At 36.5% G+C, this 16,244-nt stretch overlaps 2 protein-coding genes across 2 annotated transcripts; both read left to right on the top strand.

Annotated features, from left to right (window-relative positions):
* The first annotated feature begins 3,130 nt into the window (after positions 1-3,130).
* Positions 3,131-7,448, top strand: sh2d7 (SH2 domain containing 7). The gene is made up of 6 exons (XM_067400830.1): positions 3,131-3,582; positions 3,734-3,823; positions 3,994-4,168; positions 5,142-5,333; positions 5,479-6,129; positions 6,227-7,448. Exons 1-6 carry the CDS (start codon positions 3,377-3,379, stop codon positions 6,266-6,268), a joined length of 1,356 nt encoding a protein of 451 aa, XP_067256931.1. The 5' UTR covers positions 3,131-3,376; the 3' UTR covers positions 6,269-7,448.
* A 2,411-nt stretch (positions 7,449-9,859) lies between these two features.
* rab8b (RAB8B, member RAS oncogene family) lies at positions 9,860-15,438 on the top strand. The gene is made up of 8 exons (XM_067399561.1): positions 9,860-10,138; positions 11,801-11,861; positions 13,343-13,403; positions 13,516-13,593; positions 13,690-13,779; positions 13,933-13,998; positions 14,143-14,193; positions 14,425-15,438. The coding sequence occupies exons 1-8, from the start codon at positions 10,015-10,017 to the stop codon at positions 14,515-14,517; spliced, it is 624 nt and encodes a 207-aa protein (XP_067255662.1). The 5' UTR covers positions 9,860-10,014; the 3' UTR covers positions 14,518-15,438.
* Positions 15,439-16,244: the final 806 nt, after the last annotated feature.

Here is a 16,244-nt window from a genome sequence, read left to right as displayed (position 1 = left end):
CAGTTTCTCAAGAGGAGCTGCACGAGCGCTGATGACGACACAGCTGTTTCATGATTGGCCGGATTCACCGCATGACAACGATCACGTGTGTTTCGTGTTTATTGTCACGTCTTCAGCTCCACTAATGCTCAAAAATCTGTTTTTATAACAGTTAAAGCTCTTTTCATGTAGTCGCGATGTTGTATTGTGTCATGTTTATCAAAATAAAACGGATAAAAAACAAAGACCCCACTACATTGTTATTTAAATAACATATGCTTATGTTGAACTTTATTCTTGTAAAAACAGACGCTGTAAGCAGTACATAAAGTTTTGAATGAAAAGGTCTCTGAAACATCAGTGTATTAGTCAAATATTGCATTTATTTCACTTCAGCTGTGATAAAGTATGCAAACGCAGCGTGAGCGTCATTACGAGAAGCAGAAAGTGTCCGACTTCACGTCTCCGTTTTCAGCTCCTCCTCGCCTGCACGCGGCTACTCTCGCCGATCGGTTGCATCCAGCCGCAGCCGATGTCGAACACACCTTGTATCTTGCTGGAGTTTATAGAGCTTGGCAAACTACGTCACTACGCGTTGCATTCTGAGTAGTCGCCGCCATGTTTTAGGTCACGCTCAGGAGCGTACAATGACAATAAATACAACTCACCAGATGAATAAACGACTGTAATTACGTTAATTTTTTTAAAGAGCTGTTTGTACTTGCTGAGAATAAAGGACTGATATTTGAATCCCTTGTGTTCATTCGATCGCTCAGTCGTGTGGCCAGGACACGATACACACACAGAAATCATACTGACGCCGTCTATCGGACCACAGGACCAAAGTAATTTCTCTATTGCAGTTTTTAATAACTAAGTGGCACCGATATATCTGCCAGATAAAATAATAAACACAATATAGATTGATCTCAGCCAGCATATCATCATATCGCCCTGATTTCTTCATGTTAAAGCATTAAGGGATAACATAAGAGCATGACCATCTGTAATGCAGCTCTGAAATGAATTATACTGTGGAGTCGCTACACCAAGTTTTACTGGACCTAAATGGAATAAATACATTATTTCTTACAGAGAGCTTAACCAAGCTTAACCATGAATCAAAGATGTGCTGCTTTATGAACACGGAGAGTGATCGCAATGAGCTATTTCACAAATAACATTTCCAAACGTGTTTTCGTATATTATTAATGGCGTGAGCACTCAAACAGATCAGAAGTTATGAATCTGTAATAAATACAAATTACAAAGCCACATTTTGGTCAAGTTTATTTTCATTGAGTTTCACTTTCACCATTGTGTCGTTTCTAAGCTGGAAGGCAGAAAATGAGGGACATTATAGCATGCTTAACGTGGCTTAATTTACCAAGACAAACAAAAAGTATGCTTTATTAGTTTGGTGTTTACTACAGAAAAGCAGATGAGCCCAGGATATGAACGCAGCACATTTAACACAAGCATTTTCCTCTCATAAAGAAAACACTTAATGGACAGTGACTTAGCTCTAACGTGTAATAAGACGGGTTCTGTTCATATTCTGGGCTCATCTGCTTAGTTTCTAGGGGAGGAGAACGTTTAACGTGAAATTAAACGCGTTGCGTTCAAATTCTGGGCTATTAGTATGATGTTTACTTACATTACGCCAGCATTACGCCACGTTAAGCTTTTTATAATGTCCCGAAAAAGGGACAAAATGGCGCTTCATTTCACATCCGTTTTCCACGCTGGTCAGTATATGCATATAGTTCATAACACAGCCAGCGTTCACCATTCTAATATGTTTTTAACTGTATAATATAAATTTTAACATCTTCCTTCCTCCACTATTTCCCAGTCTCTACTGTACTGTCCGTGACCTAAAGTCCCAGAATGCAATGCGTTGCTGACGTCACGTTCCCAGACTCTATTGCTGTTTCTGAACGATGTCATCATACTGGTTAGAGGATGTCTGTTAGATCGCACAACACAAGGACTATGAATTCGTGTCACACGCGCAATAACTGGAATTTAAAAATGAAAGAAACATATGATTAATAAACTTTTACAGTCAGATGTACACAAGGATTCTCTTTGTACCGTGAACTTTTCAATGCGCAGCACAACGGCGCGCTCTGACTCGATATTGCTTCAAGCGCATCATTCTGCACCCGGGATGTGCATTAGCGGTTTTTTGGTGTTGTTTTGAAGCGTTTCATATTATCATGGTTTTGCACACTGAAAGATTATTAATAGCCTATTTTGTTCTGTCGTATCTATAGCTTGTTGCCCCATTAAAAAGCTGCACAATACATTTAACATAAGCGTCTTTTAATGTTACATTAATATAAATACATATAATTATTTAATTATAAATCTAATTTCATAATACAAATAGTAATTTTAAAGTTTTTATTAACATTTGGATTTATAAAATTACTGTGCAAAGTTTTTAGGCGAGAATATTTTTTGCTGCTGAATTATATACTCGCCTAGTTTACTTATTTATTTATTGGTCAGCTTATGAATATATTTTTATTCATTTGTTATTTTTCTCTATAATGAGATGTTGTGTTTAGTGCATTCTGGATTGGTTAACAAATCAAAGATACAGGCTCCCACTAATAAATTAATTCAACAAAGGTAACCTCTTTTGCTACATATTTTTAATGGTTTAAATGTGTACTCTACATGTTTGACCACTTATGAACTATCATTTAGCCTACTATATGTTGTGTACATGACTAATATGCCCTACCATCACAGCACAAAATTGTTTACAAGAGAACAAATTTCTTTATTGATCTAGTCACGTAATTTTGCTCTCAGAATACACCAGATTTATGCATTTAAATTTAAAATGTACAAAATTTTCCCCCCTAGAGGAACCGATGTCCACCCACCACAGTCTCACAAAATCCTGTGGGAAACACTGCAATCCGTTCCCAAAAGTCATTAGAAATTAGCATTTAAGTGCTTAAGATACATATATATAAATCCGGGGAATTTCCCCCGAACCACCCTGGCATTTACTGTCCCCCCCAGGTTCAAAATCGCTCCTATACCCCTGCTGTATAGTCTATAAAAAGTTGCAGTGGTTGGCCTAGTTCCTGATCTAATCTAGATTTTTAATCTTTGATATTTATAAGGACTGCAACTCTGGCGGAAGAACAGTCCAAAGATAGTGCAATGAAATCACACCAGTAAGTTGTTATTGACTAGGGGCAGATAAACTCAAACAATAGAACCTTTTACACTTGTTAGATCACACATTTACGTATGAGGAAACTAGGCAAATGAAGTGTGCCAGTCTTCCTGTTGCAGTGAATGAGTGATGAGTATTTGAAAATGGAAAGTGGGGTTTATTGGATGTGTGCAGCGCATTTGTGAGAAGCTCACAATGGAGCAAATAGAGGCAGCTATGCACCAGAAGATGAAGATACCTGAGGGATTAAATGAGAAGCAAATGGAAAGAATGGAGGGAGATCTCACCACGGACAGCGGACAGAGGGAGCCCATCCTTAAGTGGTTTGTGGAGACTCAGGCTGTGCTTATCCTGTGTGATGGAAGTTTTCCACCCTGGTTCCAGGGCTTCATCTCCAGGCAGTAAGAACTAATGAGAGATCAGTAACAGTTTGGTAACTGTTTCACCATGAGCTGTAAAACCATCTGAGCATGTCTATATTCGGGTACAAGTGACTGAGATGCAAATGTGTATGATTGTGTATTGAGGCAGTTGCACTGTTGCTGTTTTCAGTGAAGCCGAAGATCAGCTCAGAGACAAGAATGTTGGCTGCTTCCTTATCAGACTCAGCGAAAAAGCCAGTGGATATATTCTTTCATACAAGTAAGAATAAAGATTTCTCTGTGACACTTTACCATAAGATCTCATTTGCTAATATTATTTAATGCATTAGCTAACATGAACTGAGAATGAACAATCATATATTTTTTTCGACATTTATTAAGGTAGTGTGTTTTGAGTTGTTTAATTTCTCTAATGCTTTATGCTCACAGAGGACAGGATCGTTGTCGCCACTTTGTCATAAATCAAACCAAAACTGGCCTGTTCGTCATTTCTGGTGATTCCACCACTCACAACAGTCTCGCAGAGCTGATCGATCACTTTAAAACCACACCTATCCAGCCTTTTGGAGAGTACCTGACTTCATACAACACAGAGATGGATTCTGTAAGAGAGAGTCAACCATTTAAAAACAAAAAAAAAACAAAAAAACAACAAGAATACTAGAATGTTAAAGGGATAGTTCACCCATAAATGAAAATTATCCCATGATTTACTCACCCTCAAGCCATCCTAGGTGTATATGACTATCTTCTTTCAGACAAACACAATCAGAGATATATTTAAAAATATCCTTAGTTTATAATGGTTGTGGGGGCAAAATGATGCATCCATCCATAAAAAAAGTAATCCATACGACTCCAGTGAGTTCATAAATGCCTTCTGAAGTGTTTTTGTAAGAAAAATATTTATATTTAAAACTTTATAAATTCAAATAACTAGCTTCTGGCGGATAATCGTACGCCAAATGTGCAACTCGTTTTGGGCGGAAGAGCAACCTTTTACATGGAAGCAATGACGAACGTGGAGGCGCAGAGGAGAGAGCATAACAAATCACTGGAATTAGAAGTCTAAAATGAGAAATTTTAAAGACAAATGTAGATTTCGATAAGAGAAGAGGAGCTTAAATTTGTTGCACAGCCCTATTTGTTTAAACCACGAGAGGCGTCTAAGCTTACAATACTCCTACATCCTGCGTCATAGGCTACATCGCGTCAGAGGATTACTCGTTTGGCGCAAGTTGACTTGCGCATTTGCCGTACGGTCGTCCGCCGGAAGCTAGTTATTTGAATTTATAAAGTTTTATATATAGATATTTTTCTTACAAAAAGGAATCGCTTCGCTTCAGAAGGCCTTTATTAACCCCCTGGAGTCATATTGATTACTTTTTTTAAGGATGGATGCATTATTTTTTACTTCAAACATGGCCCCCCATTTACAACCATTATAAACCTTGGAGGACTTTTATAATATATCTCTGTAAGAAGATATACACCTAGGATGGGATAATTTTCATTTTTGGGTGAACTATCCCTTTAAGAAATATTTTACTATGCGTGTTCTTTTGTATTTCTTCTAGGACGCCACAAATGAGCTTTATGATGTGGTTAAAAATAAGCCCTGGGTTAATTCAGGAGTGAGCGTTAAGGCTCTAAGAAGTTTCTGGGAACAAACTAACGATTTCCCGCACAACACGCCTCCTGTTCTGTCTTCTACAAGTGGCCGGAAACTCACAATCTCCACGTCTATTGACAGGAACAGCCTGTCACAGGTAACCATGCCAGCTGCTTTCTTGGTTACAATCTCTCTGGTAACCATGGCTAATTCTAGGGTGCACAATTTAATTTAATTTATTTATTTATTAATTTTTTACAAAATTTGAAATTCATGTTTTACTGTATGACTTAAATCATTAGGGTACAAAAATTCCACCTGTGCCAAAGAAAAATGCACCACTTCGGAATTCCTTAAGCGCTGGTTTTCCTGGTAAAAATCCTTCACATGAACAACACAGCTTTTCAGAATCAAGGACATCTGGAAGTTTGGCTGGAGACGAGAGAGTAAACGACAGGAGAAGTAATATCATGGATACCAAGGGCAACAACCCTCAGTTAAAGTGGCCTCTCCACCATGACAACAATCAGTCTCTAACCTGTAACTCTTGTGATCTTATTCCTGCCATCCCTCAACAACCCCCTTTAGCTCCAACCATAACAGCCACCTGCTCTTACGCTGTCCTTGACCTTAAAAAATTCCATACTGGAGCTGGCCAAGTGCCACAAACTGACCAAGTAGCCTTACAGCCCAATCCACTTTACCAGGCCTCGTCCGTGGTGTACTCGGGGGAGAAGGACCAGCCTGGGCTAGTGTATGACAACCGGGCAAAGCCCATCGACAACATGCTTTTAGCAGAAAACCCCTATCAAGACATCGAACAATGTGACAATAATACCTATGAACACATGCCAGAGAGCAACACCTATGAGGACATTCGAGTGACAGACAGCAATACGTATGCAAGTTTGGACGAGATTCAGCCACACACACAGAACATCATGGGGAAGAAGGTGAGACCTGACATATTTACAAACAAATATACATAATTTCTGCATTGATTTATGTTGTGTAAAAAAAAAAAAATGCTGAAACTCTTGTTTTTAACAGAATCATAAGTGGTGGAAACTTCGTTTGGAGAACAAGAAGTAATAGTCATCGTAGTATTTCAAGGAAGGTGAATGGAAAAGCTTGTTTTGCTACACCTAAGTTATAAAGTCATAATTTTCATGTTTGTGTGTGCCGTATTTACATAACTTCAGTACAGTATGGCTTCCACTGTAACAAAAGGATACAAATTGTTAATGCAAATACAATGATACAACAAGATTATTATGATAAAACATATTTTGAAAATGTAGTGAATACCTGCTCCGATTATATCTATAGTTACTGTTGCATTTCAAGCTGTTTTCTGTTATTCCAGGACTTTATCTTTCTATTCAATGGTAGATTATGTGCGCACAGCCTATCAACTTTAAACATGGATTAGGTTTTCTGTAAACCCAGGCCAGAAACTCCATGCTTTGTATGATACAATAATCTTTATCTGCACATTTGAACCCATAACACTGCACAGCGTAACTGAATAAAGCATGGGGATAATATACAGTAAGTGCTCTGTATGAGGTTAGTATTGAGTAGATTGATTGCATTGTGCTTTTCTCCTTTTAAAGTGATGTGCTCCTCCATTTTATACTCATATATGGAATAAGCTGTAAAAATAGAAGCAGTATAGAATACAGACCTATTCAAAACCATGCCCTTCTGTCATGCCTATTTTGTGCCCTCCATTATACTCAATCCACTGCAATTTGGTTAAAGCTTGACAAATAGCTGACTTATTGGATGGTGATACACTCATATCTTTGAGCCACTGAGCCATTTCCACTTGGTTTGGACTCTAAATACTGATCTACTTACAACCTCATGATGGATTGGTCAGCTGCAAAACAGCCATATAGGGCTATGCTATTTCATAAACTATGCTTGTGTTGTTTTAGCTAGAAAATCAAGTTAGCAAAGAAAAAAATGATCTGCCTGGGGCTTCACTGACTGTAATTGATCAATGTTTCATGTTTAAAGAAAATTAATGATTAATTTCATGATAATTATACATGCTTATATTTTTAAATTGTATGGTTACATGATGAAAATAATGAGCCTCAAAGATCATGTCCTCAGAGTCAAGAAGTGAGAGCTTCTCATCTCTCTAGCCAAGCCTGCCTACTTTATTACCCTCTGGGCAACCAGTCTTCATTTGACTGAGGATGGAGAACATGTACGCAGATCATTCAAGATAGAAACAAAACAATCACTCCTTTAGAAAGTAATTAAGACGGTTAAAGGCAAATTTTACCTTCAGCTTACGGGTTATGTGTGGACCGTAGAGGTACAAAATTAGCCATTAAAATAGAGGAAATCAAATTTCCTTTATTTCAAGGTCTGAACTAAGGAGATCGACAAATGGTGATGTGTACAATTATCTCAACTTAATACAGAACTTTGAGAATGATAAAATCCTGCAAGTAAAAAAGTACAATCCTGTAAAAAGAGAATCATTACAGAAATTACCAGGTGACCTGAATCTGGTTACACACACCAACCTCAGGTTCTTAACCAGTGAAACTATGATTAGGCTATCTGATATTCTTCAAATTGTTCATCTTCAGAAGTTAATTGGTTGTCGCCAGACAAGCACATACCAGAGGTTCTAATCTGCTGCTATCGCTTTTTTTTAACATTCAGGGTAGATTAAATGCAAACACGTTCAAAGTATTGACGCAATTCGAGTTTTGTTTATACTTATTATCAGTCCCGCTGTGGCTCAGTACAGTCTCTTCCAGCAGGCGGTGACATTACACAACCACAATACCACAACCACACAGTATTGTTTACAAACCTTTCTGAAATGTTCCAATATCCTTGTTTATGGGGCGGTTCAAATCGCGTTCACATATTCACAAAAGTTTATGTGATTCGTATTCATAAATTTGAACGTATTTCTTAATTCATAAGATGAATAATAGCCTATGTAAGGATTATTCAATTCAATTTGATAGAATTTTACTATACAAATGAAATTTGTAAATCACAAAAAATAAAAGGGCTTTTTTTGAGTGCACATAAGAAAAAGATCACTTAATTGTGACATTAAGTGTAAGTCATCACACAAAATGTCGAAATTATTAGGTAGGCTGTTATGAAATTATTGTTATATTTCAAGTAGGGGGAGAGTGGGGTAAGATGAGCCAGTGGGTAAGTTGACCCACCCCCTGTATCTTGGCAACCGTACCCTTTTATTGCCTTGTGACCATATATTTTGGTACTACCCATTATTTCTGCCAGACTGTGAAAAGGAGAAGCACATGGGAGGAGTGGAAGGTGCCAGTTTACTTTAAAAACAGTTTTTGGCTTGTCAAAGTAAAATTTTTGCATAACAGATGTAATGGCTGTTACATCAAAGCAAATTTGTCCATGTCTAAAAATATTTATGTATCATACTGTTGATTTAGCGATGTATAAAACCATGCAAATCATTTAGTTAAATATTATCCTGAATTGGTAAGCTAGCTTGTTTTTCCCAAAATGGCAGCTATGGGGCAAAGTGAGCCAAATGCTGCGGGGTAAATTGTTTACCCCACCATAATTTACAGTGTGTTATAATTATAATACAAGTTAAATCTCTGAAGAATAAACTGCTATAATTTCAATGTAATATTATGCAGCTGGGTTATTTTTTTATTATTTATTTGTTTGTTTGAGTTTATTTGATAGGAACAGTGTATAAGTCCACCAAATCCTTCTCTGATATGAACCAGAGGATGTTCCTCATATATATCTTTCCACCAGTAGTCCCTAATGGCCTAACATGGTCAACATTGCAGAAAAACTACCAGACCAAGAACATTTTGTCTAAAATATTTATTAGTTTCAGTAACATTTATTCATTCTAATTCAGTTTTTATTTAATTTTACTCAAATTTTCTGTTAAGTCTGTTACAACTTTGGTGTTCAACATATTGTTTCAGAAATAAGAACAATTAAAGACATTGAAATTTCAACTTCATTTGGTTGGTTTTATGTTGTTTAAGGTAGCTTTAAGTTTTAATTTTATATTAGTTTTCAAAAGAGGTTATCTTCACAATTTCACATGGGTTTGATTCCGCTTCAGTTAGATGGTCAGTTTACACCCACCTACTGACTCGGCTCAACTTACCCCCAATGTGGGGCAAATTGAGCCACAGGAAAACTAGTTTATAAGAAGCCATATTTTTAAAGCCCTTTGTCATTGAACTATTCTGATCATTTAAAATGATAGGAAACATCCTGAAATTACTTTCATTGTACTTCTGCCTCATTTTCCCTTATAGTGAGGACCACATAAGTAAAAAATGGCTCATCTTACCCCACTCTCTCCTATAAACTGTGAAATAAAAAGTAGTTTTTAATTTTCAGTCAATTTTGACTGCCATCATGATGCACTTTATGTCATAATTATCTTTTTCTCATAATTTAGACTTTTTATCTCATCTAAGTAGGCTATGACTTAGTATATTTTTATAGTATATATATTTTTTTTTTGGTCCATCCATCAGTTCTCCAAACCGTTTATCCTCCGTAGGGTCGCAGGGACTTTTTTAAGTCATCATTATGATTTACAAAAGCACGACTTTTCTTATGTGGGGGAAATGGACTTCCACACTTACCTTTTGTCTCCCTCTTGACGTTCATGGCTTCGCGATGGCGTCACGACAGACACGCCCAGCCTCTTCCTCACTGTTGTGTGCAGAAAAGTCGGAAACAAGTTCAACCGCATCTTTTATGTACCGTTAGCCGAATACCGTTACTCTGCTACCGAGCCAAAGCAAGGTAGCCAGACAGGAGAAACAAGAAACATGGCAAAAACGTACGACTATCTGTTCAAACTGCTGCTAATCGGAGACAGCGGAGTGGGCAAGACGTGTCTGCTGTTTCGATTCAGTGAGGACGCGTTTAACACCACCTTCATCTCCACTATAGGTCAGTTTAACACTATGACTATTCGATTTGTGTGTATACATTACATGAATGTTAGCTGTGTAGTCATGTGGGAGGAGAAAGAAGCTGTTATATAGATACATGGAGGTTTACATACATACATGTGCCTGTCTGTCTGCTGGAGTGACAGGAAGAGGCCGTGAATGTGACAGCCTTTTTATTGAGCTATTTTCCGACATGTTTTATCAGCGTTTAAAATGACAAACAACCGATTTTCTATACTGATATGTCAGGATAACTTGGCATATACTACTTTTATCTGTAATTTGAATAAAACGTGACGGTATTCTGTGTTTATAGAGCTAGCATGATGGCAGCCTCATTAGCTGTTCGCTAGCAGTGTGGGCTGGACAGCACTTTCGTTTCTCTGGTTAGAGACACGTTTAGGTGTTGGATTCACATTTCACCATTAAGCAAGAGTTCAAGGGGGTCAGAGTAAGCACTTTATTTGGATAAGATTAAAAAGCGGGTTTGTGTGCAGTCACAAGTGGCTTATCTCATGTATATCTGATTGCTTACAACAAGTTCTTACCTGCACGTTAACCTTAAAGTTGGCATGAAACGAAAATTGTTTTATTTTTTTCTAAATTCATGTTATAGATCCCATTGTGAACAATTCATCTGTTCATGTTCCATTTAAAAAATGTGTTGACCTCATAATATTTAATCAGAATGTCATAACTGGACCTTCCTGTGAAACGACAGACTTCACCAATCATTAATTTTGCTTAAACTTAGCCCCTTCATCTACCTCCACTATTAAGTGCAATGCCCACATCTCAAAATTCGATCAGCATCCGACGAATTGAACCAAGACCCTGTCTTACATATTTTCTTTTTTGATAAACTGTTTCAATCAGATGTACGTCACAATACAGGAAGATGTGTCACTACTTCCGTTTTAACACTATTATTACCTTGAAGCAGTGTACTGTTTAAGTCAGCAGACCTATAGTGTTATTTCGGGATATGAAACCCTCAAAATGAGAGTGTGCACATACATGTCACAAGTAATTGTACAAACATACATGTACTAGGTCACCAGGCTTATTGTTTGTGAACACGCTACTTGTTGTGATATTTTTGACACAACTTTAGGAAGACTTGTCTCTACCATGGACCAATATGTAATTTCCTGTGCGAAACCTGTGCGAGAGTTCCTTGACCTTTTGTCATTGTTATGCCACAGACTTCCCCCTTTTGCCATGGACAATACTGCTGTGTCACATCCCGTCCCATGTCCTGTCAGAGCTTTCACTGGTGGCAGGATTGTATGCCTCAATGCGCACTGCCAAGTTTTCTCATAATTGCCTTAAGCAGAGGATCACACTGTGTTGCTACTGAATGCAACAGGTTTACATGCATCATGTGTAAAGCCTTTTGCAACATTGTAGCCATTTAGTTGGTCAGGCATATGTTAAATCATTCTGACCTTTCTACACATTCCATCTCCATGGTTACGCAATGAAAACATGTTAATGGGACGATTCCCTTTTCAGTGGAAAGAGTTGTGATGTGTTCTGAGATGAGTCAGTTTCACAACGTGTCATCATAGGACTTTTTTCTAATATATATATTTTCCCTAATATTAGTTATTGAGATACAGTATTTCACATCACTTATTTCTAAACATTATTGTTGCAGGAATTGACTTCAAAATCAGAACAATTGAGCTGGATGGGAAGAAGATCAAGCTTCAGATCTGGTGAGAGCCTGCATTATACAGTATAAAGCAGAAATGCCCAAACCATGAGATGCCAAAGATTCAAAAAGGGGAAAACATGCCATTTAAGCAGATCTTCATTTCTAATTTATCTTTTTGTTTTATCATTTTTGTATTATTGTTTGCATTGAAATGTAGAGAATATATGTAAATTTGAATAATACAATTTTAATATAATATTGTTGGAAATTATGCAACATTTCATTTTGGCCCTCAGCCCTGAATCAAGTTGATTTTTGGCCCTTCATAGTAAAACGTTTTGCCAAGACTGGTATATACAGTGTCATGAAAAAGTATGTGAACCACTTGCAGAATCTGTGAAAATGTGAATAATTTTAATAAAATAAGTGAGATCATACAAAATGCACGTTATTTTTTGTTTAGTACTGTCCTGAGTAAGATATTTTACATAAAAGATGTTTGCGTTTAGTTCACAAGACAAAACAATAGCTGAATTTATTAAAATGGCCCCATTCATAAGTATGTGAACCATTGATTCTCAATACTGTGTGTGGTTACCTGGATGATGATCTATGACTGTTTTTATGTTTTGTGATGGTTGTTCATGAGTCTCTTGTTTGTTCTGAGCAGTTAAACTGAACTCTGTTCTTCAGAAAATTCCTCTAGGTCTTGCAGAAATTTCAGTTTTCAAGCATTTTTGCATATTTCAACCCTTTCCAGCAGTGACCGTATGATTTTGAGATTCATCTTTTCACGATGCATTAAGAGCCGGGGGGTGAAAACTTTTGAACAGGATGAAGATGTCACAATTTTTCTTATTATATTAAAATATCGTTGTTTCATTTAGTAATACCCTTCGGAAGCAACAGAAGATACTTGCATGTTTCCAGGAAGAAACATCAAGAACAATTTACCTTGATATTTAAATTAAAAAGTTTTCACCCCTCGGCTCTTAATGCACCTTGTTTCCTTCTGGAGCATCAGTGAATGTTTGAACCTTTTTTAATAGTTGAGTTTGAGTCCCTCAATTGTCCTCAGTGTGAAAAGATGGATCTCAAAATCATACAGTCACTGCTGGAAAGGGTTCAAATATGCAAAAATGCTTGAAAACTGAAGAATCTGCAGGAGCTGGAGGATTTTTCTGAAGAACAGAGCTCAGTTTAACTGCTCACGACAAACAAGAGACTCATGAACAACCATCACAAAACAAAAAACTGTCGTAGATCATCAGGTAACCACACACAGTATTGATATTCAATGGTTCACAAACTTTTGAATTGTTTTGTCTCGTGAACTAAACGCAAATATCTTTTATGTAAAATATCTTACTCAGGACAGTACTAAATAAAAAATAACATGCATTTTGTATGATCTCACTTATTTTATTAAAATTATTCACATATTCACAGATTCTGCAAGTGGTTCACATACTTTTTCATGCCACTGTAAAGTATCATTGTACATACAATATTTAAAATGTGTGTTTTAAATTTGCCATAAAGGGATACAGCCGGACAGGAAAGGTTTAGAACCATCACCACTGCATATTATAGAGGAGCAATGGTAAGATATAATGTCTTATTCTTTAAATAAATAATGGCGAATATGCTTCTGCATATGGTTACTATACATACGCATGTTTTTTTTTTTTGTTTTTTTCCTGTCACTTTCACAGGGAATTATGCTGGTGTACGATATCACAAATGAGAAATCATTTGACAACATCAGGAACTGGATCAGGAACATTGAGGAGGTTAGAAACATACCCAATGCTAGAGAAAATAAGCATGAAGTTTTTGTTTCATTTTGTGAGTCTGTCATATGGGTTCACTTCTGTCTGTTTTATCAGCATGCATCATCGGATGTGGAACGGATGATATTGGGTAATAAATGTGATATGAATGATAAGAGACAAGTTTCAAAAGAAAGAGGGGAAAAGGTATGTATAATTAAAAATAATGACTTTTAAATGACTGGGATTACTGAAAATCTATTTTATAAAACAAATCTTGGTCTAAGAAAATCTTTGAACAAGCTGATATGTAAAACGCTGATGTGTTTATTTAAACGGTTCCCTTTTTTTTTGCCACAGCTAGCTATTGATTATGGAATCAAATTCTTGGAAACCAGTGCAAAATCTAGCACAAATGTTGAAGAGGTGGGGGAAATTTTCGTTTTTGGAAAGTATTATGTAATGTTATGTAAACCAATTTAATTAATTGTAGTGAGCAAAATTTGCATATTTTACAAGGTATTATTATACAATCTGATCTTTTCATATCTCTGTTTTCTTCAATGCTAGTCCTTTGTCACTCTTGCTAGGGACATCATGACCAGACTAAACAGAAAAATGGTGAGAATGCTTATGTTTATAATCTTATCTAAAACAAAAAACAAAAAAACATGTGTTAAGCTTAGCACTACTCACAGACTCAAACACATAAGTGCATTAATATTATTGAAATGTTCACAATATGTATTGTCTTTGTGTCAATTCAAGTTAATAAAAAAAAAGTTTAAATGTGGCTTTATCTCTGACATGAATGCTGAATGGATTCTTGTTTGCTTGCATCTTTGTGTTTAGAATGAGAATAACCCTTCGGGTGGAGGAGGAGCAGTGAAAATCACAGAGAGTCGATCCAAGAAGCCAAGCTTCTTCCGCTGCACTCTGCTCTAACCCAGCAACTCCTGCAGCCTCAGTGTGTGAATGACTTCATTTCTCTAAGTGTGTTTGAGCTCAGTGTGTGTGTTTATGCAAGAGTTTACAGTATCACTGGACTTTCAGCTGTTAGCTGCTGCTGAGAGCTCTGGACTTTAGTCTTTCATTTAAGGCCTGAAGAGAGTATGCTAGATAAGACTCATCCAAAACATTCCTTTTAAACCAAAATATCCATCAACCTACCCCCTTAAAGGATTAGTTCACCCAAAAATGAAAATTACCCCAAGCTTTACTGACTCTCAAGCCATCCTAGGTGTATATGACTTTCTTCTTTCTGATGAACATAATCGCTGATATTTTAATAAATATCCTGACGCATCCGAGCTTTATAATGGCAGTGAATGGGATCAACAAGTATGAACTGAAGAATGTGCTTCCATCCACATTCATCATAAACGTACTCCACACGGCACCCGGGGGTTAATAAAGGCCTTCTGAAGTGAAGCCATGTGTTTGTGTAAAAAAAAAAAATATATATATATATATCCATATTTAACAAGTTATGAATTAAAATATCTATCTTCCGCCAGACTGCCTTACATATTCAACTTACAGAAAAAACAGAACTGGCTTCGTGTCAGTTACACTTTTTCATAAGTTGAATAGGGAAGGTGTAGGATGTAGCTTAAGCTTTTGAGTTTTACACTTTCTTCGTACGCTGAATACGGAAGACGGTCTGGCAGAAGCTAGATATTTTACTTCATAACTTTTTAAATAATTACATTTGTTAAATTGTTAAATATGGATATTTTTTTACACAAACGCATCACTTTGGTTCAGAAGGCCTTTATTAACCCCCCAGAGCCTTGTAGAGTATGTTTATGATGGATGGAAGTGGATGGAAGCACTTTTTTCAGCTCATACTAGTGACCCCTGTTCACTGCCATTATAAAGCTTGGATGCGTCAGGATATTTATTAATATTTCTCCGATTGTGTTCATCAAAAAGAAGAAAGTCATATACACCTAGGATGACTTGAGGTTGAGTAAAGCTTGGGCTAATTTTAATTTGAAAGAGAACTAATCATCTAACCCCCACAATTTAGTGTAGCATGATTTGAAATTTGAGAACATTTCTGTTTTTGTTTTTCCCCTTTACAATGTCAATAATTAATTAAACATAGTCAACTTATAGATACATTGATTTTAAAGTGCTTTGTTAAAGCACAGTTTAATGAAGGAAAGTATATGAAGAGATTACAGAATTAACTCCTGCTATGATGCAGTTACTGGCAATAAAGACTGGACCTAAAGTAGCAACTGAAGAACCTGATGGTTTGACAGCTATATATTGGTCAAACTGAAGGACATGCAATATATATATAAATATATATTTTTTTTGTTGTTGTTGTTAAATGTTATGTTTTGGTATATTTAAATTAACCCATTTTATAAACTTGTGTTTAGTCACTGTTCCAAAGCCGCAAAAAAACTGTGGAATATAAAGCAGCGTTCCACAAGTTGTAGTCTTCCCCCTTTCCCTAACTTAATGTTATTAGCCTTAATTCTAACTGAGACCAAAGTAAAAAGAAATCAAAACTGATTAGTATTAACAGTCAAAATTTCTTTCTTTTTCTTTCTTTTTTTGGTTGTAATCTCTCATATATTATATATTGAGCATGAAAAGAGAGACAAAGGAATGAAGAGAAAGGGCTAGGACACTTTTCCTAATGCTTGTTGAAGCAG

The sequence above is a fragment of the Chanodichthys erythropterus genome, chromosome 11 (assembly GCF_024489055.1).
Source record: "Chanodichthys erythropterus isolate Z2021 chromosome 11, ASM2448905v1, whole genome shotgun sequence".
Taxonomy (NCBI): Eukaryota; Metazoa; Chordata; class Actinopteri; order Cypriniformes; family Xenocyprididae; genus Chanodichthys; species Chanodichthys erythropterus.
Note: the sequence above shows the minus strand (reverse complement) of the source record. Positions and strands in the feature narration are given on the sequence as shown.